Source organism: Theropithecus gelada, chromosome 1 (assembly GCF_003255815.1).
Source record: "Theropithecus gelada isolate Dixy chromosome 1, Tgel_1.0, whole genome shotgun sequence".
In the NCBI taxonomy this organism is placed as follows: domain Eukaryota; kingdom Metazoa; phylum Chordata; class Mammalia; order Primates; family Cercopithecidae; genus Theropithecus; species Theropithecus gelada.
The window spans coordinates 180,793,937-180,819,562 of NC_037668.1; the positions used below are offsets into that span (position 1 = coordinate 180,793,937).

Here is a 25,626-nt window from a genome sequence, read left to right on the forward strand (position 1 = left end):
ATGTAAGCAATACATGCTAAACCTTCTTAACCCTGGTCCCGCCCACATCAGTTGGGGAGTCTGTAGAAATGTCTGACCATGTCCCATGCTCAGATTCAGATTTAATAGGATTAAGGTAGGGCCTGAATACCGTTATTATTATTATTATATTATTTATTATACTTTAAGTTCTGGGGTACATGTGCAGAACGGGCAGGTTTCTTACATAGGTATACACGTGCCATGGTGGTCTGCTACACCCATTAACCCATCATCTACATTAGGTATTTCTCCTAATGCTATCCCTCCCCTAGACCCCGACCCCCAACAGGCCCCACTGTGTGATGTTCCCCTCCCTGTGTCCATGTATTCTCATTGTTAAATTCCCACTTATGAGTGAGAACATGTGGTATTTGGTTTTCTGTTCTTGTATTAGTTTGCTGAGAATGATGGTTCCCAGAGTCATCCATCTCCCTGCAAAGGACATGAACTCATCCTTTTTTATGGCTGCATAGTATTCCATGGTGTATATGTGCCACATTTTCTTAATCTAGTCTACCACTGATAGGCATTAGGGTTGGTTTCGAGTCTTTGCTATTGTGAACACTACTGCAATAAACATATGTGTGTATGTGTCTTTATAGTGGAATGATTTGTAATCCTTTGGATATATACCCAGGAATGGGATTGCTGGGTCAAATGGTATTTCTAGATGTAGACCCTTGAGGAATCGCCACACTGTCTTCCACAATGGTTGAACTAATTGCCACCAACAGTGAAAAAGCATTCTATTTCTCCACATCCTCTCCAGCATCTGTTGCTTCCTGACTTTTTAATGATCACCATTCTAACTGGCATGAGATGGTATCTCATTGTGTTTTTGATTTGCATTTCTCTAATGACCAGTGACGATTAGCTTTTTTCACATGTTTGTTGGCTGCATAAATGTCTTCTTTTGAGAAGTGTCTGTTCATATCCTTCACCCACCTTTTGATGGGGTTATTTTATTCTTGTAAATCTGTTTAAGTTATTTGTATATTCTGGATATTAGCCCTTTGTCAGATGAGTAGGTTGCAAAAATTTTCTCCCATTCTGTAGGTTGCCTGTTCACTCTGACCATAGTTTCTTTTGCTGTGCAGAAGCTCTTTAGTTTAATCAGATTCCATTTGTCTATTCTGGCTTTTGTTGCCATTGTTTTTTGGTGTTTTAATTATGAAGTCTTTGCCCATGCCTATGTCCTGAATGGTACTGCCTAGGTTTTCTTCTAAAGTTTTTATCGTTTTAGGTCTTATGTTTAAGTCTTAAATCCATCTTGAGTTAATTTTTGTGTAAGGTGTAAGGAAGGAATCTAGTTTCAGCTTTCTGCATATGGCTAGCCAGTTTTCCCAACACAATTTATTAAATAGGGAATCCTTTCCCCATTGCTTGTTTTTGTCAGGTTTGTCAAAGATCAAATGGTTGTAGATGTGTGGTGTTATTTCTGAGGCCTCTGTTCTGTTTCATTGGTCTATATCTCTGTTTTGGTACCAGTACCATGCTGTTTTTGTTACTGTAGCCTTCTAGTATGGTTTGAAGTCAGGTAGCGTGATGCCTCCAGCTTTGTTAGGATTGTTTAGGTTTTTGTTTTGTTTTGTTTTTTGCTTAGGATTGTCTTGGCTATGCAGGCTCTTTTTTGGTTCCATATGAAATTTAAAGTCGTTTTTTCCAATTCTGTGAAGAAAGTCAATGGTAGCTTGATCGGGATAGCACTGAATCTATAAATTACTTTGGGCAGTATGGCCATTTTGATGATATTGATTCTTCCCATCCATGAGCATGGAATGTTTTTCCATTTGTTTGTGTCCTCTCTTACTTCTTTGAGCAGTGGTTTGTAGTTCTCCTTGAAGAGGTCCTTCACATCCCTTGTAAGTTGGATTCCTAGGTATTTTATTGTCTTTGTAGCAACTGTGAATGGGAGTTCACTCTTGATTTAGCTCTCTGTTATTGTTGTAAAGGAATGCTTGTGATTTTTGCACATTGATTTTGTATACTGGGACTTTGCTGAAGTTGCTTATCAGCTTAAGGAGATTTGAGGCTGAGATGATGGGGTTTTCTTTTTTTTTTTCTTGAGACGGAGTCTCGCTCTGTCGCCCAGGCTGGAGTGCAGTGGCCGGATCTCTGCTCACTGCAAGCTCCGCCTCCCGGGTTTACACCATTCTCCTGCCTCAGCCTCCCGAGTAGCTGTGACTACAGGCGCCCGCCACCTCGCCCAGCTATTTTTTTGTATTTTTTAGTAGAGATGGGGTTTCACCATGTTAGCCAGGATGGTCTCGATCTCCTGACCTCGTGATCCGCCCGTCTCAGCCTCCCAAAGTGCTGGGATTACAGACTTGAGCCACCGCGCCCGGCGACAATGGGGTTTTCTAAATATACAATCACGTCGTCTGTAAACAGAGACAATTTGACCTCTTCTCTTCCTATTTGAATACCCTTTATTTCTTTTTCTTGCCTGATTGCCCTGGCCAGAACTTCCAATACTATGTTGAATAGGAGTGGTAAGAGAGGGCATCCTTGTCTTGTGCTGGGAATGCTTCCAGTTTTTGCCCATTCAGTATGATACTGGCTGTGGGTTTGTCATAAATAGCTCTTGTTATTTTGAGATACGTTATATCAATACTGAGTTACATTGAGAGTTTTTAGCAAGAAGGGCTATTGAATGTTGTCGAAGGCCTTTTCTGCATCTACTGAGATAATCATGTGATTTTTATCATTGGTTACATTTATGTGATGGATTATATTGATTGATTTGCATATGTTGAACCAGCCTTGCATCTCAGGGATGAAGCCGGCTTGATCATGGTGAATAAGCTTTTTGATGTGCTGCTGGATTTGGTGTGCCACTGTTTTATTAGGATTTTTGCATTGATATTCATCAAGGATATTGGCCTGAAATTTTCTTTTTTGTTGTGTCTCTGCCAGGTTTTGGTATCAGGATGATGCTGGCCTCATAAAACGTGTTAGGGAGGACTCCCTCTTTTTCTATTGTTTAGAATAGTTTCAGAAGGAATGGTACCAGCTCCTCTTTGTACCTCTGGTAGAATTCGGCTGTGAATCCATCTGGCCCTGGACTTTTTTTGGTTGGTAGGCTATTAATTGCTGCCTCAATTTCAGAACTTGTTAGTGGTCTATTCAGGGATTCAACCTCTTCCTGGTTTAGTCTTAGGAGGGTATATGTGTCCAGAAACTTATCCATTTCTTCTAGATTTTCTAGTTTATTTGCATAAAGGTGTTTACAAGTAGTCTCTGATGGTAGTTTGTATTTCTGTGGGATGGGTGGTGATATGTCCTTTATCATTTTTTATTGCATTTTTTGATGCTTCTCTCTTTTCTTATTAGTCTAGCTAGTTGCCTGCCATACAAGAGCTCCTGAAGGAAGCACTAAACATGGAAAGGAACAACTGGTACCAGCCACTGCAAAAACATGCAAATTGTATGTAAAGACCATTGATGCTATGAAGAAACTGTGTCAACTAACAGGCAAAGAAAACCAGCTAGCATCATACTGCCAGGATCAAATTCACACATAACGATATTAACTTTAAATGTAAATGGGCTAAATTCCCCAATTAAAAGACACAGACTGGCTAACAGAATAAAGAATCAAGACCCATTGGTGTGCTGTATTCAGGAGACCCATCTCATTTGCAGAGACACACATAGGCTCAAAATAAAGGGATGGAGGAATATTGTGAAGCAAATAGAAAGCAAAAAAAAAAAAAAAAAAAAAGGCAGGGGTTGGAATCCTAGTCTCTGATGAAACAGACTTTAAACAAACAAAGATCAAAAAAGACAAAGAAAGGCATTACATAATGCTAAAGGAATCAATGCAATAAGAAGAGCTAACTATCCTAAATACACATGCATCCAATACAGGAGTACCCAGATTCATAAAGCAAGTTCTTAGAGACCTACAAAGAGACTTAGACTCCCACACAATAATAGTGGGAAACTATACTACCCCACTGTCAATATTAGACAGATCAATGAGACAGAAAACTAACAAGGACATCCAGGACCTGAACTCAGCTCTGGACCAAGCAGACCTAATAGAAATCTACAGAACTCTCCACCCCAAATCAACAGAATATACATTCTTCTCAGCACCACACTGCACTTATTTTAAAATTGACCACATAATTCGAAGTAAAACACTCCTCAGCAAATGCAAAAGAATGGAAATCATAACAAACTGTCTCTCAGACCACAGTGCAATCAAATTAGAATTCAGGATTAAGAAACTCACTCAAAACTGCACAACTACACGGAAACTGAACAACTTGCTCCTGAATGACTACTGGGTAAATAATGAAATGAAGGCAGAAAAAGATGTTCTTTGAAACCAATGAGAACAAAGACACAACATACCAGAATCTCTGAGACACATTTAAAGCAGTGTGGAGAGGGAAATTGATAGCACTAAATGCCCACAAGAGAAAGCAGGAAAGATCTAAAATTGACACCCTAACATTACAATTAAAAGAAGCAGAGATGCAAGAGCAAACAAATTCAACAGCTAGCAGAAGACAAGAAATACCTAAGATCAGAGCAGAACTGAAGGAGACAGAGACACAAGAACCCCTTCAAAAATTCAATGAATCCAGGAGTTGGGTTTTTTGAAAAGATCACTGTTATTTTTTTAAACTCCCAGGTGATTATAGTCTGCCACTAGGGCTGAGAATCACTTGGGCCAGTGATGCTCAGCCTTCAGCTTGAATAGAATCACCTAGAGGATACAGACCTATAGGCCTCATGCCCAGAGTTTCTGACTGAATAAATCTGAGAGGGCCTGAAAATCTGCACTTTTAACAAGTTAGATGTGGTGACCATGCTGGTCTTGTGATTACACTTTGAGAACCACTAAATAAGCATATTGGCTAGAGGTTCTCAACCTTACTGACACATATGAATTACCTGGGGAAATTTTTAAAATCTTGATTGCCAGGCACACCCCAGACTAATTACATATGAATCTCTGGGGTGGAGGATCCAGGCGTCAATGTTTTAAAGTTCCTAAAATTAAAAAGATTTCCTTACAGCAGAGGTTTACAAAGCCATTAATATGCTAATAATACAAGTGATTTCCCCAGAAGGTGGTATAGTACACACTATTTCCAAAGTTTTTTGAACCAGAAACACTTCTGGCACATAATTAACAGCTCTGAATGTCCGAAATACTGGCCTATCAGATAATATGGAAACTGCTTTGCATGGCTTGAGACACGATCCTCCAACCTCAATCCAGCCTCATCTTTTGCCAACCCTTCCTCCCGCCACTGCATATATATATATATATATATATATATATATATATCCCTATTAAAATACTAATATCTTTTGATTGCAAGATCTGTTTTAATATGATTGAATTATTTCTACAGCTGTTTGGAGTCAGAGGTCACATCTTATTTCTCTTTGGTCCCCAGTGCCTAGTATGACACCAAGTATAGCAGGTGCTCAAGGAACATCTGCTGATTTATTAAATACAGATTTATAGCCTTACTTTCTGTAGAAAATACACTGTCAAAGATGGCTTTTATGCAATCTAGAGTGGACAAAAGTTTTTACATAGCTAAAATCAGAACTGAATAGTTCACCCTTATAGAGCCACTCTTATTTTAACAAGGCTTTAAATTATAAAGGGACTAGTTGCATTCAGAGGTAACATTTAACTTGTATTAGGATCTGCCATACTTTAAATTCATTAATAACTTAAGGGTGGCAGAAGGTTTAGATAACTTTTTATTTTAAGAATTATTTAGGCCGGCCGGGCACGGTGGCTCACGCCTGTAATCCCAGCACTTTGGGAGGCCGAGGTGGGCGGATCATGAGGTCAGGAGATCGAGACCATCCTGGCTAACGCAGTGAAACCCCATCTCTACTAAAAATACAAAAAATTAGCCGGGCGTGGTGGCGGCGCCTGTAGTCCCAGCTACTCGGGAGGCTGAGGCAGGAGAATGGCGTGAACCTGGGAGGCGGAGCTTGCAGTGAGCCGAGATCGTGCCACCGCACTCCAGCCTCCGCAACAGAGCGAGACTCCGTCTCAAAAAAAAAAAAAGAATTATTTAGGCCAACTCTGATCCAAAAAGAGGCAAAAATGCCTTCTAGATTAACAAGACAAAAATGCCTTGTATATTAACAATAGTTTCCAAAAACCATTAAAGAGAAATGAAAAAAAAAAAACTTCTGAAAATTCAAGTTTCTCAAACTTGAACATAGCAAAATCAACTCAGTTTTGTTTTTGTTTTAATTTATAAAGAACAGTATTTTTGTGTTGTCAACCTGTATATCTAATTCAGGTGAAACAATCTTGGTACATAATAAAACTGCAAAGGTTAGAAGTATCCTCCTTTAGTGCCACAAAAGAAAGCTATATTTCATGCTATAAAGTGCCAAGGTCTATTCTATAGCTTTCTGGCACTATATTTTCCATATGCATCACAAATATTTTAAATAATCACATGTGTATAAATTTTCAAAGCATCGTAAGACTATATTGCCTTTTTTTTTTTTTTTTTTGAGATTCCCCTGCCTCAGCCTCCCAAGTAGCTAGGACTATAGGTGTTTGCCACAATGCCCGGCTAATTTTTTGTATTTTTAGGAAAGCCAGGGTTTCACTATGTTGGCAAGGCTGGTCTCAAACTCCTGACCTCAAGTGATCCACCCGCCTCAGCCTCCCAAAGTGGTGGGATTACAGGTGTGAGTCACCACGCCCAGCAACTATGTTGCTTTTCAAACTTATTTCAGTTTGTAGTTCTGTAAAACTATATTGAAAGAAAAAAATCGCATTAAAATATTAACATATTTGTTTTCAAGAGCAATGATAATTACCTTAACATATATTTATTCCATAAGTAATTATGGAGTGCCCATTACATGACAGGCCCTGTTCTAGGAGTTATAGTTACACAATAATGAAAAAGTTCATGAAGTTTACAAGCTGGTATATTTTTTCTAGAGAGGGAAAAGGTGGAAACATTCTTGTGATCTCAACTAGAAATAGGGATTATTGGCAGAAGGAGGAGAAACAGTTGAATCTAAAAGTCATTAGTTTATAAAATTTGCTAGGTGACTCCTAGCAACTCTGAAAAAGTTGGTAAGCCTAGGAGAAAGAGAAAAGTAATAAGTAAATAACACTTTAAAATTAATAAAGTATTTACCTTTGAATTCCTTCAAGAATATCCCTCACAGCTGCCATTAACTTTTGAAGATATATAAAAGCTTCTTCAAATGATGCTATATTTGATGTAGTCAGAGCTGAATTTGAGCCCAATCTCTGAAACACATCCGTGCTAAAATAGAGAAAAAAAGATACTCATAGGTATACATACATATTTAAAGTAATTCAAGTATTTCTGTTGCAAACGTATAAAGTAGTATTTATTATCATTAATCTCTCAGAATGCTGATCTATTTAAATTAGAAGTAAAAGATAGTGAAATATGAAAGTCTGGGATAATATTCACGTAAAGGATCTAGTTCAGACACTATACAGGTCTAATCTAAAGTAATACTATGAAAGTTGTGTGATATTGTTTCATTCTAAGAGACCACAAGAGATAGAGGAGAAGTAATGCTATCAATATGCATTCAAGTCAGTACTCAGGATGAGACGGATGAAGAAAAAAATTAGAGATCAGATTATTCCTGTTGAAACTAGAAGTTTCCTAGTAATTTCACTTGTAGAAATTTATCATAAATTAATAACAGTTATTCACAATCAGGCAACAATTAGTAACACCTTAAATGTATAACAATATAAACAGTGTTAAATAATCAGTAAGTTGGCCACTTGATAAAATACCAAACTAGGCTGGGCATGATGGCTCACCCATGTAATCTCAACACTTTGAAAGGCCGAGAAGGGAGGATCACTTGAGGCCAGAAGTTTGAGACCTGCCTGGGCAACATCGTTAGACCCTGTCTCTAGAAAAAAATTTAAAAAGTAGCCAGGCGTGGTGGCACTGCCTGTAGTCCCTGCTACTTGGGAGGCTAAGGTGGGAGGATCACTTGAACCCAGGAGTTCGAGGCTTCAGAGAGCTGTCATCATGCCACTGCATTCCAGCCTGGGCAACAAAGTGAGACCCTGTCTCAAAACAAAACACACACACACAAAAAAAAAACACCAAACTACTAAAATGATGCTTATGCCACCTATGAAATAGAAAAATAAAAGTAGAGAAAATTTACTTTATAACATAAGGACAACAATGTAAAAATCCAAAACACATTATGCTTGGTTTGAATAGTGTCCCCCGATAACTCCTACATTCACCCAGAACCTCAGAATGTTACCTTGTTTGAAACAGGATCTTTGAGATGTAACCAGTTAAGTTAAAATGAGTTCATGCTGGATTAGAACGGGCCCTACTCTATGTGAAGAAAAAGGCAGAGATGGGAGTGATACAGCTGCAAGGCAAGGACTTCCGGCAACTACCAGAAGAAAAGAGAAAGACATGAAACAGATCCTCCCTCAGAAACTCCAGAAGAATCAAGCCTGCAGACAGTTGGATTTCAAATGTTTGGCCTCCAGGTCTGTGAGCGAAAATATTTCTGCTGTTTTGGGCCAGCCAGTTTGTGATACTTTGCTAGAGCAGCTGTAGGAAACTAATAATATTCCTAAAAAACATGGCTGAGTGTGCTTAATAAATTCACAATGTTGACTACAGTAGACTTTAGGCAGCAGCACTCAAGGGAATTTCCTTCCCTACTTTATACTTTCCAAAGTATTCCTTTTATAACTGTTGTAAAACACACTTAACATAAAATTCACCACTTTGAAAATTCTGAAGCGTATAATTCAGGGGCATTTAGTACACTCACAATGCTGTGTAACCATCACCACTATCTAGTTACAGAACATTTCGTTACCTGAAAAGGAAACTGAATCCGGGTGGTTACTCCCCAGGATTCTCCTCTTGCTCCGCCAAACCCCAGCAACCACCACTCTGCTTTCTGTCTCCATGGATTTACCTATTCCGGGTATTTGTGTGGTGCATTTGTTATTTTTTAGATAAAACCAAATTTATTTTATTTTAAAATATTTACAATTAAATTTTTTTTCTACATTTAAAGCCTAAAAAGAGAATGTAGAAAGAGAATATGTAATACCCACAGTCTACCAACCAGAGATAAGGATTACTAACATACATGGTTCTTTCTTCATCTTTTTCTGGATATACAAGCAAATTGTGTGGGTGGAGGTATGGTTGTGAGAGAGTGGTTGGGAAGGAAGGAGGAGACTGAGAGAGAAAACAGGAAACAACATCTACCAGGAAAGCCATTAGTAAATCAAAGTACTGTATATTAGATACTATCATTCCAAAAACTTCCATTATAATTTTTATATAGATTTATACAATTTAAGTAAAAGGATGAGGGCACTAAAAGCCCTTCCTCCAGGGTTTATCCTAAATGACAATATGTGGGAGAAATGAGCATGAGATGAGGATGAAAATAACCATACCAGTCATAGGATTGGCAGGTACAATCATTTTTTGCTGTGGGTACTACTATTTTTGCTCCTGTCTCTTGAGATGTATCAGCAAATCTTGTTTTTACCTTTAAAATATATCCAGCATTTGACCAATTCTTAACATCTCTCCCACAACTGCCCTGACCCAAATCATCAACATTTTCCACCTGGATTATCACAGTAGACACCTAACTCGTATCTTGCCCTCTTCCTGCCTCACCCTCATCACTTCACAGCCTGCTCTCAACAAGGCAGAGCAATCTTTTTTAAAACACAGGCCTGATCTTGTCATTTCTTTGCTTAAAATTGTTCTGGAGCTTTTGCTAAGAGTAAAAGCCCTAAATTCTTACAATGGCTTACTAGCCCCACACAATCAGCACACTGTCCCTCCCCACTTCATCTCCTCCTGCTCTGCCCCCTTGCTCCAGCCACACTGGCCTTTCAGTTCACCCAACGTATTAGACATGTTCTTTCAAGCTCTTTGTAATTTCTGTTCCTCTATCTGAAATGCTTTTCCTGTAAATAACTATATGCTCCCATCCTCACCTCCTTCAAGACAGTACAAATGTCATTTTTTAAATGAAGGTTTTCTTGAACACTCTCTAACACTGTAACTACCACTCCTCCCTAAATCCATGTTACTATTCCTCCATTTCTTCTTTCCTCTTAAGGCGTCATGATCAAATGACCTACTACCAAGTGCCTGAAAGTATGAAAAAAATACAATAAATACACCATTTTCCCTTGATTCTAGACTTTTATAGACACTGTGCAATGTATTAACTATTGGATCCATGGCTAAAATTTAGAGGTCCTTCACTTGAAAATGTATCTTTTTTTTTGAGACAGGGTCATGCTCAATTGCCCAGGCTAGAGTACGGTGGTGCGATCACAGCTCACTGCAGCCTTGATCTCCTGAGCTCAAGCAATTCTCTCACCTTAGCCTCCCGAGTAGCTGGCACTACAGGTGATGGCTACCACACAAGGCCAACTTTTTTGATTTCTAGTAAAGATGAGGTCTCACTACGTTGCCCAGGCTGGTCTCAAACTCCTGAGCTCAGACGATCCTCTTGCCTCAGCCTCCCAAAGTGCTGGGATTATGGGCGTGAACCACTGCATCTGGTAGAAAATGTATCTTAAGGTTGAAGAAAAACATACTGAGTGTGTGGATATATATTTTAAAGTGACATACTGCTTAAAGATGTTTACCACCGGTTCCCAAACTTTTTTGATATCCTTTCTTTTTGAGATAGGGTCTCACTCTGTCATCCAGGCTGGAGTGCAATGGCATAATTACAGCTCACTGCAGCTTCTACCTCCCGGACTCAAGTGATTGTCCCACTTCAGCCTCCTGAGTAGCTGGGACCACAGGTGCATGCCACTATGGCCAGCTAATTTTTAAATTTTTTTGTAGAGACAAAATCTCACCATGTTGCCCAGGCTGGTCTCAAACTCCTCAGCTCAAGCGATCCTCCTACCTCTGCCTCTCAAAGTGCTGGGATTATAGGCATGAGCCATCATGCCTGGCCCCAGGATACACATTTTTTAAAATGTCTCGCCTTTTTCCCCCCGCTAGTGCTGCTGGTCTTGCAGGTCTCTGTTCTGCAGGATGGGGTTTGTTAAAATTGTTAAGAATAAGGCCTACTTTAAGAGACACCAAGTGAAATGTAGAAGACGATGAGAGGGTAAAAATGATGACTATATTGGGAAATGCTTGGGGATATAGGATAAAAAAAAATACTACACACCCAAATACAGGATGATAGTTCATGTAACAAACAGAGATATCATTCGTCAGATTGCTTTTGCTTGTATAGAGGGGGATATGATAATCTGTACAGCATATGCAAACGAACTGCCAAAATAATGGGGAGAAGGTTGGCCTGAAAAATTATGCTGCAGCATATTGTGCTGGCCTGCAGGCTTCTCAATAGGTTTGGCATGGATAAGATCTATGAAGGCCAAGTGGAGGAGACTGGCGATGAATACAATGTGGAAAGCATTGATGGTCAGCCAGGTGCCTTTAACTGCAATTTGGACACAGGTCTTGCCAGAACTTCCGCTGGCAATAAAGTTTTTGGCACCCTGAAGGGAGCTGTGGATGGAGGCTTGTCTATCCTTCATAGTACCAAATGATTCTCTGGTTATGATTCTGAAAGCAAGGAATTTAATGCAGAAGTACACTGGAAGCACATCATGGGCCAGAATATTGCAGATTACATGCGCTACTTAATGGAAGAAGATAAAGATGCTTACAAGAAACAGTTCTCTCAATACATAAAGAACAATGTAACTCCAGACATGACGGAGGAGATGTATAAGAAAGCTCATGCTGCCATACAAGAGAATCCAGTGTATGAAAAGACGCCCAAGAAAGAAGTTAAAAACAGGTGCTGGAGAGGACGTGGAGAAATAGGAACACTTTTACACTGTTGGTGGGACTATAAACTAGTTCAACCATTGTGGAAGACAGTGTGGTGATTCCTCAAGGATCTAGAACTAGAAATACCATTTGACCCAGCCATCCCATTACTGGGTATATACCCAAAGGATTATAAATCATTTTGCTATAAAGACACATGCACTCTAGGCCGGGCGCGGTGGCTCAAGCCTGTAATCCCAGCACTTTGGGAGGCCGAGACGGGCGGATCACGAGGTCAGGAGATCGAGACCATCCTGGCATGGTGAAACCCCGTCTCTACTAAAAAGTGCAAAAAAATAGCCGAGCGAGGTGGCGGGCGCCTGTAGTCCCAGCTACTCGGGAGGCTGAGGCAGGAGAATGGCGTAAACCCGGGAGGCAGAGCTTGCAGTGAGCTGAGATCCGGCCACTGCACCCCAGCCTGGGCGACAAGAGTGAGACTCCGTCTCAAAAAATAAATAAATAAAAATAAAAAAAAATAAAATAAAATAAAATAAAAAATAAAGACACATGCACTCATATGTTTATTGTGGCACTATTCACAATAGCAAAGACTTGGAACCAACCCAAATATCCATCAATGATAGACTGGATTAAGAAAATGTGGCACATATACACCATGGAATATTATGCAGCCATAAAAAAGGATGAGTTTGTGTCCTTTGTAGGGACATGGATGCAGCTGGAAACCATCATTCTCAGCAAACTATCGCAAGAACAGAAAACCAAACACCGCATACTCTCACACATAGGTGGGAATTGAACAATGAGACCACTTGGACACAGGAAGGGGAACATCACACACCAGGGCCTGTCATGGGGTGGGGGGAAGGGGGAGGGATAGCATTAGGAGATATACCTAAGGTAAATGAGGAGTTAATGGGTGCAGCAAACCAACATGGCACATGGATACATATGTAACAAACCTGCACGTTGTGCATATGTACCCTAGAATTTAAATAAATAAATAAATAAAAAAGAAGAGGTGAAATTGTCCCAAAATGTCCATTGCTCAGAAGAAAGATCAGATAGCTCAAAAGAAGGCAAGCTTCCTCAGAGCTCAGGAGCAGACTGCTGAGAGCTAAACCAAACAATTTTCTATAAGGATTTTGGAGATAAAGAAAATATACTTACGGACAGCAAAAAAAAAAAAAAAAAAAAAAAAAAGTCTCAGAAGCTTAAATGAGAAACAGCAGGGAAGTTGCTTTTTTGTTTGTTTGTTTTTGTTTGTTTTAACTTGAATCAGGAGTAGTATCTAACACTTACCCAAATTCCTTGTAAGTAGAAAAGACACCAAAAACCTGACCTGATGAGCTACAAATTTGCAACTGATTTTTAAAGAGAGGGTCTTGTTGTGTTGCTCAGGCTGGTCTCAAACATTTGGTCTCAAGTGATCCTCCCACCTCAGTCTCCCAAAGTGCTGGGATTACGGGTATAAGCCACTGTTCCCAGCCTCACTCTAGTAGTTTTATATGACTAATTGTGCACAGGTCCTACCAGACTTTCAAATAAGCATCTTTACATGAAAGGTCCATGAATGATTATGTTGAAAAACTTCTATAATGTGTCTGGTACATAACCAGGCTTGAGAAACAGTAAGGTAGGCCTAAATACATATGTATTAATAAGGCAATATAAGCATTTTTGTCTTGCTGAAATGCTATTAAAGTCTATTATCCAGAAACTACGCAAAACTCTCTAGTATCCAACACAAATTCATGTACATTATAGGAGAACTCTAAGAAAGGACAGCTAAAATATCTTAGATATAGTTTTAATCTATTTTATTTTGAAAGTGGTAATCCCTGTCAGGGATATATGGTAACTTTCTGCTAACCAGAATGTCTGATTAGCCAAAACCTTAAAAACATGTTAAGATTGAAACAAAAAAACCTTTGCTTTACATGAAAATATAAATTTGTAAATATTATTGTTAGTTCTCATGCCATTTATTGTTATTTCTTTAGCGTGACAGGTTATAAAGCCAGTAGTTTATGTTTATGTACACTAAAGTACTAGAAGTATTTCTTCCTTTTAAACAAAAGTATTTATCTTCTTTTAACAAAATCTTACAATGAATAACAGTAACACAGTCATGCATCACTTAAGACAATGAGAATACATTCTGAGAAATGCACTGCTGGGCAATTTCATTGTTATGCAAACATCTTAGAGTGTATTTACATAAACCTAGATAGTATGACTGACTAGACGTCTATGCTGTATGGTATAGCCTATTGCCCCTTAGCTACAAACTGGTACAGGATATTACTATACTGAATACTGCAGGCAGCTGTAACACAATGTTAACTATCTGGGTATTGAAACATATGTAAGCATAGGAAAAGTACAGTAAAAGATACAGTATTATAATTTTATGGGACTACTGTCATACATATTCCACTGTTGACCAAAATGATGTAATGAAAGTGCTAAAAAAAAAAATGACAAAATTTTAGCTAGACAAAAAAAAAGAGGAGTGAATATGCAAATCGGAGATGAAAAGGACATTACCACAGAAATATGAAGAATCATAAGAAACTATTATGAATAGCCATTAATGAATAACTACAATAACAAGTTTGATAACACAGAAGAAACAGATAAATTCTTGGACACATACAATCTACCAGGATTCAATTATGAAGAAATAGGAAATCTGAACAAACCCATAACAAGTGAGGAAATTGAATCAGTAATAAAATTTTTCATCAATGAAAATTCCAGGACCTGATGGCATCATTGCTGAATTCTAACAAATATTTAAAGAAAAATTAATACCAATTTTCCTCAAACGATTCTAGAAAATTGAAGAAGCGGGAATACTTGTAAACTCATTATATGAGGCCAACATTACCAATTTCAAAACTAGACAAGGACACGGTAAGAAAAGAAAACTACAGACCAATATCCTCGATAAACATAGGTACGAAAATTCTCAACAAGATGCTAGCAAACTGAATCCAATCACGCATTAAAAAGTTCACTGCGATCAAGTGGGATCCATCTCAGGGATGCAAGAATGGTTCAAAATACACAAATCAATAAATGTGATAAACCACATTAACAGAATCAAAACAAAAAATGATAGGATCATTTCAATAGATGCAGAAAAAGCATTTGACAAAATTCAACATCCCTTCATGATTAAAAACTTCCAAAAAAATTAGATACAGAAGGAGCATACCTCAATGCAATAAAGGCCATATATGACAAACCCATAGCTAACATCATACTGAAGGAACAAGAACATCCACTTTTACCACTTGCATTCAACATTGTACTGGAAGTATTAGAGCAATTAGGCAAGAAAAAGAAATGAAGGGCATCCAAATTGGAAAGAAGGAAGTCAAATTATCCCTGTTCACAGACAACATGATCATATACATGGAAAACCCTTAAGACTCCACTGAAAATCTCTTTGAGATAATAAATGAATTCAATAAAGTTGCAGGACACTAATCAACATACAAAAGTCAATGGCATTTCTATATGCTAATAGTGAACTATCTGGAAAAGAAAACAAGAAAACAATTCAATTTATAATAGCTACCAAAAAAGCAAATCTAATCAAGGAGGTGAAAGATCTTATGTTGAAAACTCTAAAACATGGATAAAAGAAATAGAAGAGGATACAATAAATGGAAAGATGTCTCATGATCATGTATTGGAAGAATTAACATCATCAAAATAATCATACTTTCCAAAGTGATCTACAGATTTAATGCAATCCCTATCAAAATTCCAGTGTCACTCTTCATAGAAACAAAAAAAAATCATAAATTTCGCATGCCAAATTTGAATATCCAAAGCAATCCCTGAGCAAAAAGAACAAAGCTGGAGGCATCACACTACCTGATTTCAAAATATGCCACAAACAACCAAAAATTAACCAAGAAAAAAACAAACAATAAAATATACCACAAAGCTACAGTAACCAAAACAGCATGGTACTGGCTGGCATAAGACAGACACATAAACCAATGGAACAGAAGAGAGAGCCCAGAAATAAATTAACATACCCAAAGCCATCTGATTTTTGACACAGGTACCAAGAACACACATTGGGAAAAAGTCTCTTCAATAAATGGTGCTGGGAAAACTGGATATCCACATGCAGAAGAATGAAACTAGACCCTTACCTCTTACCATATAGAAAAACCAACTCAAAATGAATTGAAGATTTAAGTATAAAACTCAAAACTATGGAACTCCTAGAAGAAAACGTAAGGGAAATGCTTCAGGCATTGGATTGGGCAAGAATTTTAATAAGACCTCCAAAAGCATAGGCAACAAAATCAAAAATAGACAAATGGAACTACATCAAACTAAAAAGCTTTTACACAGTGAAGGAAACAACTGAGTGAAAAGACAACCAAGAGAATGGGAGGAAATATACGCAAACTATACATCTCGCAAGGGATTAATATCCAGAATATATAAGAAACTAACAGCAAGAAAACAAGATAACCCAGTTAACAATGGGCTGAAGGATAAATGGCCTTCAGCTCCATCCATGTGCCTGCAAAGGACATGATCTCATTCTTTCTTATGGCTGCTTAATACTCCATGGGGTATACAGGGCATTATCCTTAGCAAACTAATGCAGTAACAAAAAACCAAATACCACATGTGCTCAGTTATAAGTGGGAGCTAAATGATGAGAACACAAGGACACATGGAGGGGAACAGTGGACACTGGGGCCAATTGGAGGGTGAAAGGTGGGAGGAGCGAGAGGATCAGGAAAAACAATTAATGGGTACTCGGCTTAATGCCTGGGTAATGAAATAATCTGTCCAACAAACTCCCATGACACAAGTTTACCGATAAAATAAACTTGCACATGTACCCCTGAACTTAAAGTTTAAAAAATAGGCAAAAGACCTTAACATAAATTTTTCAAAAGAAGACATTCAAATGGCCACCAGGTATATGAAAAATGCTCAACATCACTAATCATCAAGGAAATGTAAATCAAAACCACATTGAGACACCACCTCACTCCAGTTAGAGTGGCTATTATCAAAAAGAAGAAAAGTGTTGGCCAGGTGTGATGGCTCACACCTGTAACCCTTTGGGAAACCAAGGCAAGAGGACTGCTTAAGCCCAGGAGTTTGAGACCAACCTGGGCAACACAGTGAGACATCATCTCTACAAAAAAATAATAATAATAAAAAAACGAGGTGGGAGGATTGTTTGAGCCCAGAAGGTCACTGCAGTGAGCCGTGATCATACCACTGTACTACCACCTGGGTGACAGAGTGAGACTCTGCCTCAAAAAACCAAACAAACAAAAAAACAAGTGTTGGCAACGATGTGCAGAAAAGGGAACACTTTATACACTGTTAGTGGGATTTGCAAATTAGTGGTGTCATTATGTAAAACAGTACAGAGGTTTCAAAAAAAATTAAAAACTGAACTACCGTCTGATCCAGCAATCCCATTACTGGAAATGAAATGAGTATGTCAAAGAGATGCCTGCACTCCTGTGTCTGCTGTAGCAGTATTTACAAGAGCCAAGATATGCAATCAACATAAGTGTCCAATAATGGATGAATGCATAAAGGAAATGTGGTACATCATATACACAATGGAATACTTTTCATCCATAAAAAGAATGCTATTCCGTCATTTGTGACAATGTGGATAAAACTGGAGAATATCATGTTAAGTGAAAAAAGCCAGACATACTAACACTACACGATCTCACTCATATGTAGAATCAAAACAAAAACAAAAACAAATACAAAAAAACGTTTATCTCACAGAGGCAGAGTAGAACAGTGGTCACTAGAGAACAGAGAGAGGAGAATGAGGAGAGGTTGGTCAACATGTACAAAGTTACAATTAGATAGGTGGAATAAGTTTTGGTGTTCTATTGCATAGCAGGGTGACTACGGCTCAAAGTAAAGTATCGCACATTACAAAATAGCTAGAAGAGAGGCTTTTGAATGTTCTTTTTTTTTTTTTTTTGAGATGGAGTCTTGCTTTGTCAACCAGGCTGGAGTGCAGGGTCACAATCAGCTCACTGCAACCTCCACCTCCCAGATTCAAGCGATTCTCCTGCCTCAGCCTCCTGAGCAGCTGGGACCACAGGCACACGACACCACGTCCGGCTTATTTTTGTAATTTTTTTTTTTTTAGTAGAGATAGGGTTTCACCATGTTGGCCAGGCTGGTTTCAAACTACTGACCTCAAGTGATCCACTCGCCTCTGTCTCCCAAAGTGCTGGGATTATGGGTGTGAGCCACCACGCGTAGCCTGAATGTTCTTATCACAAAGAAGATCATGATAAATGCATGAGCTGATAAATACCTCATGAAAAATGCATGATAAATGCATTACAATCGCCAAGATATGAAATCAACCTAAGGGTCCAATAACGATGAACGCATAAAGGAAATGTGGTACATATACACAATGGAATACTTTTCATCCATAAAAAAGAATGCTATTCTGTCATTTGTGACAATGTGGATAAACCTGGAGAATATCATGTTAAGTGAAAAAAGTTTTTTTCCCCACTTAACACTTAAAATGCATGAGGTATTCATTGTGCTCATTAGCCTGATTTGATTATATATCACATATATCTATTGAAACATCAAAATGCACCCCGTAAATATGTACAATTATAATGTCAATTTAAATAATAAATTTTTTAAAAATTCCCCCAAATTTAGTACCTGTTCTGATATATTGTAATCCAAACATTCTCTAGGATAGACCAGATTTCTTGATGCCTGCTGGGTTGGGGAAGATGAGAACTCGAGAAAACAGTGATTTCTTGATTATGAGACTTCATCAATGAAGTACCTTCCTGCTTTTTAGTCACTGTGTTTTCTGAAGAATTTGGCTTAAGTTTTGTCTTGACCTGGGGAAATAAGAATTACATAAAATGCAGCTAGTTCTTCATTTGCAGATGAGAAAAAGAGAATGGCAACTGTGCTTACAAATGTTCTAGCTTTCTGAGAAGTAGTGGCAATTCTTTTTCTTTTATTATGTACACAATATTATGTACATCAGAGCTAGAAAAGATATTTTCCTTTTCCATTTAAATCAAACAATATTTCTAATCTACTTATAATGATTTGTTCAGCTAACATGCTAATGTCAATTAAAGAATACTGCTTGAACATTTCTACATATGTGGTAGAACTGAAAGAGATAGAGGACCCCTAGAATACAAAGTATAGAGGTACAATCAAGTCTTGAAGCACCTAACAATTCAGTTTTAAGAAAATGTAAAGGGCTGCAAAGGGTTGTTTTAAAAAAATCAAGAGATAATTTAAACCTCAAGTTTTGGGTAATGGTGAACCACTGAAGGTTTCTAACTTAGGCAGTGATATACTCAGAAGTGCACTCTAAGATAAACTAAAACAGATGAAAGAGGAGGCAAGAAAACTAGTTAGGTTACTGAAATAATCCAAGAGGAGAGTCCTGAGAACATGGATTAGCTATAAAAAGGCAGCAGAATGAAAAGAAAAATAAAATGCATGCAAGAAATACAAAGATTTGGTCAAAGACTAGATCCAGGGAGTGAGAGAGACCCTAAGACATTCTTTAACCCAGATGTGTTAGAAGAATGATACAAATAGTAGGAACTTAGGGTGGTCATAAATCTAGAAGTGTGTGTGCGCGTGCGCGCACACACTAAGTAGATTGAACCTTCTTGATTACTTCTGCAGAGGAATGTATACAGTTTTAGTCAGTAAAAGTCAAACAAATACTTTATACAGGAATTGATGGAAATGCTATTTGATGTTCCACAATCACTGCAATTTTAAACATCACATTAACTTATGCATTGCTAATGATGGACGATACACTAAACATATCAGATATTACAGTGCAGTAGCAATAAACTGTAGTGAGTAGTATTTGTCTACGTTTCCAAATTTCATGGCCTCTTGTTGTAAAGCTAAGAAAAGAGGCTGCTTGCAAATAAGAATCTTCTTTGGATGAAGAGAATGTAAGTTTGTTTTTTAGGTATACATTGAGTTTGAGGTATAAAAAATTATCCAGGTAAAGATAGCTAGCAAGTAATTGGACATGTAGATCTGCAGCTTAAAAATACAGCTGAGGGTCATTCTCATGGAGACAAGCCTTAGGAGATGAAATAGACAAACTGAAGCGGGAAAAGTAGGAACTAGCAAAAATAAGAGGGGAAGAATCAGTATGCAATAACAATAGAAGACAAAGGAGTCAGGTTTCAGGAAAGAAACGATAGACACCACCAAGTGCTGAAGAAGGACTGAGAAGGAGGAGGAGAAGAAGAAGAAAGAGAAAAGAATAAGTCTGATAATCAGTAAGCAAATGACAACCTATGGTTTCTTTCAGTGGAGTGTGGAGATAAAATTCTACTGTAAAGGATTAAGGGGTAAGTGAGCGCTCTAGCCTTATTCAGTTGGCAAAAAAAAAAAAAGAAAACAAAAGAAAAAAGAGACAAGAAAATAAAACAAACAAAAAAAAGAGTGCAAAAATGAAAACAATGGTTAGAAATTGCTTTTTTTGTTGTTTTTTGGTTTTTGGTTTTCTTTTTTTTTTTTGAGACAGGGTCTCACCCTGTCACCCAGGCTGGAGTGCAGTGGCGTGATCTCGGCTCACTGCAACCTCTGCCTCTAGGACTCAGGTGATCCACCTCAGCCCTCCCCAGTAGCTGGGACCAGAGGTGCAAGCCATCAGGCCCAGCTAATTTTTGTTATTTGTTATAGAGACAGAGTTTCGCCATGTTGCCCAGGCTGGCTGGTTGCCCAGACTGGTTGTGGCTCAACCAATCCGCCCACCTTGGCCTTCCAAAGTGCTTGGATTACAGGTATAAGCCACCATGCCTGGCCATAAATTGCTCTTTAAGAAGTTTGGTAGTTGATGGAAGAACAGTGCAGTAAATAGAATGGCCAATGAAAAGTACGGTATTTAAGAATGGAAAAGATCTGAGCATATTTTAAAGCACAGTAAAAGAGATATACAATTGATTCCAGTTTTTTATATATATATATATATATACACATATATATATATATCATGTGGATATATATATATATCACGTGGAAGAAAAAAGGAAAAGTACCTAACAGAATGTACATTTTAACTATAAGTTTAAAAACTTAGTTTTTTAGTCTTTGCTCTATATACATACACAAAGCATATAAATACGCTTTGTAAACTTAAATAAAATCACTCTGTTTCTCTAGGCTTAAGTTCCCTCTGATAAAATGATGATTTCAAAGGATTAGCTTCATGGATTGCTAATTTAATACATATTAAATTTTTTTAATACAATTTCCAATACTATCAGTAGTAACAGTTAATATTTATTGAGCGTTTGTTATGTACTTTCTCAGAATTCCATATTTATTAGCTCATTTAATCCTAACAACTACCTATGAAACAGATACTATGATGATCCATATTTTATAATCAAGGAAACTGAGGCATAGAAAGGTTAATTAACTCGTCCAAGGTCACACAGATGACAAGACGCATGAACAGGATTTGACCTTTGGCAATCTGACTAGAATGAGGTTATGAACTCTCTCCATCTGTAAAAGTAAATGTTATCCTTCTTTATCTTCTGGGGCAAGAATAAAAATTAAAAAGATGATTCTTCCCATTTTTGCCTATTTACATTAAATTCTGAACTTAATAAATAGACAAAATGAAAAGACATTTTATCCTGAGATAATTTTTTATCACTAAATATATTTAAAATACAGCCCAGCATTTAGCTAATGCCTCTTTTCTTTAGCTCTTAAACAATAGTATATATACTACGCAAGTGGATTTCTTTATCAAACACTACATGCTAGACATTAAGGTTTCCACAAATATTAACTTGTTAATTCACACAATAATTCTAACGCCAGCATTATTATTACACTCATTTTACAAAAGAGAGAAATAAGGTCCAAAGAGTTTAATTAGAGGTTAAAAACACCACAACTCAGGACCCTGAGGCACATAAATCTAAAGCTTATTAACAAGATTGATTTTAATTACTCTACCATCTTAGTAAAAAGCAAGTCCTTTTTTTTTTTTTTTTTTTTTTTAGTGGTTAGAAGGCCCATAAAATAAAAATGTACGTATCCTTTTCCTATTTCTCCCCTCTTATATGAAAATCTGGAAAAGGCAGGGCACAATGGTTCATGCCTGTAATCCTAGTAATTTGGGAGGCTGAGGCGGATTGCTTGAGGCCAGGAGTTCAAGACCAGCCTGGACAACAAAGTGAGACGTAGTCTCTACAAAAAAATTTAAAACTTAGCTCGGCATGGTGGCACATGCCTGCAGTTCCAGCTATTCAGGAGGCTGAGGCTGGAGGATCATTTGACACGAGGTCAAGGTCAGAGAGAGCTTGATCACAACTCTGCACTCGGGCCTGGGCTACAAAGCGAGACCCTGTCTCCAGAAAAAAATCTGGAAAATGATAGTTTATCTCCATTTTAGTTTCTCAGAAGCAATCAAATAATGAACGTTCCTCTTCTTCTGATTTTCTACACTTAATAAATTAAGATTAGGTTGTTTTTACAGTTACTAGGAGATACCGCTTCTTTGGAGGTAATCTATTTGTTGCTCAAGTTACTGAGACATGACCAAATATATAAGACATATATAAAATCTAATACATTCTATAAAACAACTCCTGTTAAAAATATATTTTAAAGCATCAGTCCCCAACCTTTTTGGTAACCAAGACTGGTTTCATGGAAGATAATTTTTCCATGCACTGGTGAGTGGGAAGATGGTTTCAGGATGATTCAAACACAGTCCATTTATTGCGCACTTTATTTCTATTATTATTACATTGTAATATATAATGAAATAATTGGCCGGGTGCAGTGGTTCATGTCCATAATCCCAGAACTTTGAGAGGCCGAGGTGGGTGGATCACCTGAGGGCAGGAGTTCAAGACCAACCTGGTCAACACGGTGAAACCCCATCTCTACTAAAAACACAAAAATCAGCCAGGTGTGGTGGCAGGCACCTGTAATCCCAGCTACTTGGGAGGCTGAGGCAGGAGAACCACTTGAACCCGGGAGGTGGAGGTTGCAGTGAGCTGGGGTCGTACCATCGCACTCCAGCCTAGGCAACAAGAGAGAAACTCCATATCAAAAAAAAAAAAAAAAAGAAAGAAAGAAAGAAAGGAAAGAAATAATTATACAACTCACCATAATGTAGAATCAGTGGGAGCCCTGACCTTATTTTCCTGCAGCTAGACAATCCCATCTGGGGTGATGGGAGACAGTGACAGATCATCAGGCATTAGATTCTCATAAGGAACATACAACCCAGATCCCTCGTATGCACAGTTCACGACAGGGTTCATGCTCCTATAAGAATCTAACCCCACTGCTGATCTGACAAAAGGCGGGGCTCAGACAGTAATGTGAGTGATGGGGAGCGACTGTAAATACAGATTAAGTTTTGCTTGCTTGCCTGCTGCTCACCTCCTGCTATGCCAATACCAGTCATGGCCCAGGAGTTGGGGACCCCTGTTTTAAAGGACTATACTAAATCATAAAGTTCTTGGTTTACTCAGACAATCAACTGTTTCTAACACAAAAATAAAGGTGCAACACTTCAGAGTTCTAATCCTGGAAACAACATGGACAGTTTCGAGTAATCACACTAAAGCCAAATGTTGAGGGAAAAGCACCAGGAGGACGCTGGATTCTTTGCTACTCGTCTTCATGAATCTCTTTTTAATGTAGCAAATGAAACTCGAGATCCAGAAATAAATAATTTATTAACAAGTCAATGGTTTTTTGTTTTTGTTTTTTTGAAATGGAGTCTTGCTCTGCCTCCTAGGCTGCAGTGCAGTGACACAATCTCGGCTCACTGCAACCTTTGCCTCCTGGGTTCAGGTGATTCTCCTGCCTCAGCCTCCCGAGTAGCTGGGACTACAGGTATGCGCCACCATGCCTGGCTAATTTTTGTATTTTTAGCAGAGACGGGGTTTTGCCATGTTGGCCAGGCTGGTCTTGAACTCCTGCCCTCAGGTGATCCTCCCACCTCAGCCTCCCAAAGTACTAGGATTACAGGCATGAGTCACCACGCCCAGTCAAGTCAATAGTTTTATGTATGCAATGGGCAACATATATGCAGTAGGCATATCATTATCTGACAAACAACACAAAATTTTAACATCATATTTTCATGGTACCTCCCATCGTAGGTTTTTATTGATGAAAAGGGTTAAAAACTACACATTTTTTTAATTTCAATTAATCCTAAATTTTGTTTTATTCTCAATAATCTTAATTAAAAGACTGTTAAGACTAAGTATCCTGCACTTGCCATCTTTCACTACATTTTTTTCACTAAGGATATGATTTAGGACTCAATTTTGTGACAGGAAAGGAGAACACATCTTTTCCAACACAATCAAGGTACAATACTCATGCTATAACCCTCTAAATCCCTAGGCCCATTTTTTCCTACTAATAGTTCTAAAAATGACGCTTGCCATTAAAAAAATAAAACTACCAATGTTTTGGTCACCCCAAACCAAAAGATCATTTCACCCCTCAAATACATTCTTTCCTCAAGAATGATCACATAATTCCACTCAGTTTATTTAAAAAGCTGCTTCCTTTACTCCATGAAGTATTCTCTCAGCAAGGAAGTGCTTTCCTCATCAACTATGATTAATGTTAGCATCATCTAATCCTTTGATTACTTCATAGGTAGGGGACCTATTTGATATGAAAAATCAATGAGAAAAACCTGGACAATTCAGTTTCTCAGAGAAAAAAGAGAACACAATATCTATACTGGATAAAAGTTCCATTCATATCTCTTCTAGTAGTAGTGATAACTGAAGTTTTTTGAGCTGTTTATGCTACATAAAACTCTCCGATTTTTCTAGACTTGAAATTACAGGCCAGGCACAGTACCCCACAACTGTATTCCCAACACTCTGGGAGGCTGAAGCAGAAGGATTGCTTCAGTCCAGGAGTCAAGACCAGCCTAGGTATCAGGGCAAAACTCTGCCTCTACTAAAAATACGAACAATTAGCCAGGTGTGGTGGTACATGCCTATAGACTCAGCTATTTGGGGGGCTGAGGTGGGAGAAGCACTTAAGCCCAGGAGGTGGAGGTTGCAGTGAGCCCTGATCGTGCCAGGGTGACAGAGTAAAACCCTGTGTCAAAAAAATAAAAAATTAGAAGACTGTAATACCAGGGACAAAAATTACAGAGTTAAGTTTAAAAGATAAAAAGGCATCATCAGCTAAGATGGCTGCATGAGAATTACATGAAACTTACTAAAAACTGTAGTTACACAGGATATCCTTATTTTTAGAAAATGCAGATGGAAATATCCAGGGGAAAAAGGGCACCTAGGAGAAAAAGGGCATCCTATCTGCAACATACTATCAAATAGCTCAGAAAAAAACATAGATATGTAGATAGATGGACAGACAGACAGGTGGGTAGGTAGAAAAAGAAAACAATAAAGCAAACGTGATAAAATATTAACATTTGGAGAATCAGGGTAAATAATATATATGGGAATTCTTTGTACTGCTCTTGTAACCTTTTTATAAGTTTGAAATTATTTCAAAATAAAAAGTAAAACAAGGACAACAACATTACCAAGTAACACTGTCAAAAAATAGATTCAATAGGGTTTGAGAGAGTCTTGGCATCCGTATGTTTAAAACAATTTCCTAGGTATTTTTTATGTATGTGAGATCCATTGGCCTAGGGCACTGTAAA

General features: G+C 38.0%; 1 protein-coding gene and 1 pseudogene across 3 annotated transcripts in view; one reads left to right on the plus strand and one right to left on the minus strand.

The window, feature by feature from the left end:
• Positions 1-25,626, minus strand: part of SWT1 (SWT1, RNA endoribonuclease homolog) — a 127,475-nt gene that overhangs the window by 46,927 nt on the left and 54,922 nt on the right. For all 3 annotated transcript variants that reach the window (XM_025362529.1, XM_025362538.1, XM_025362546.1), the window contains exons 15-16: positions 18,597-18,784; positions 7,176-7,307 (exon numbers count right to left, since the gene is read on the minus strand). In XM_025362529.1, the coding sequence (XP_025218314.1) occupies positions 7,176-7,307; positions 18,597-18,784 (320 nt within the window). The remainder of the gene's footprint in view (positions 1-7,175; positions 7,308-18,596; positions 18,785-25,626) is intronic.
• Positions 11,088-12,994, plus strand: LOC112609648 (annotated as a pseudogene).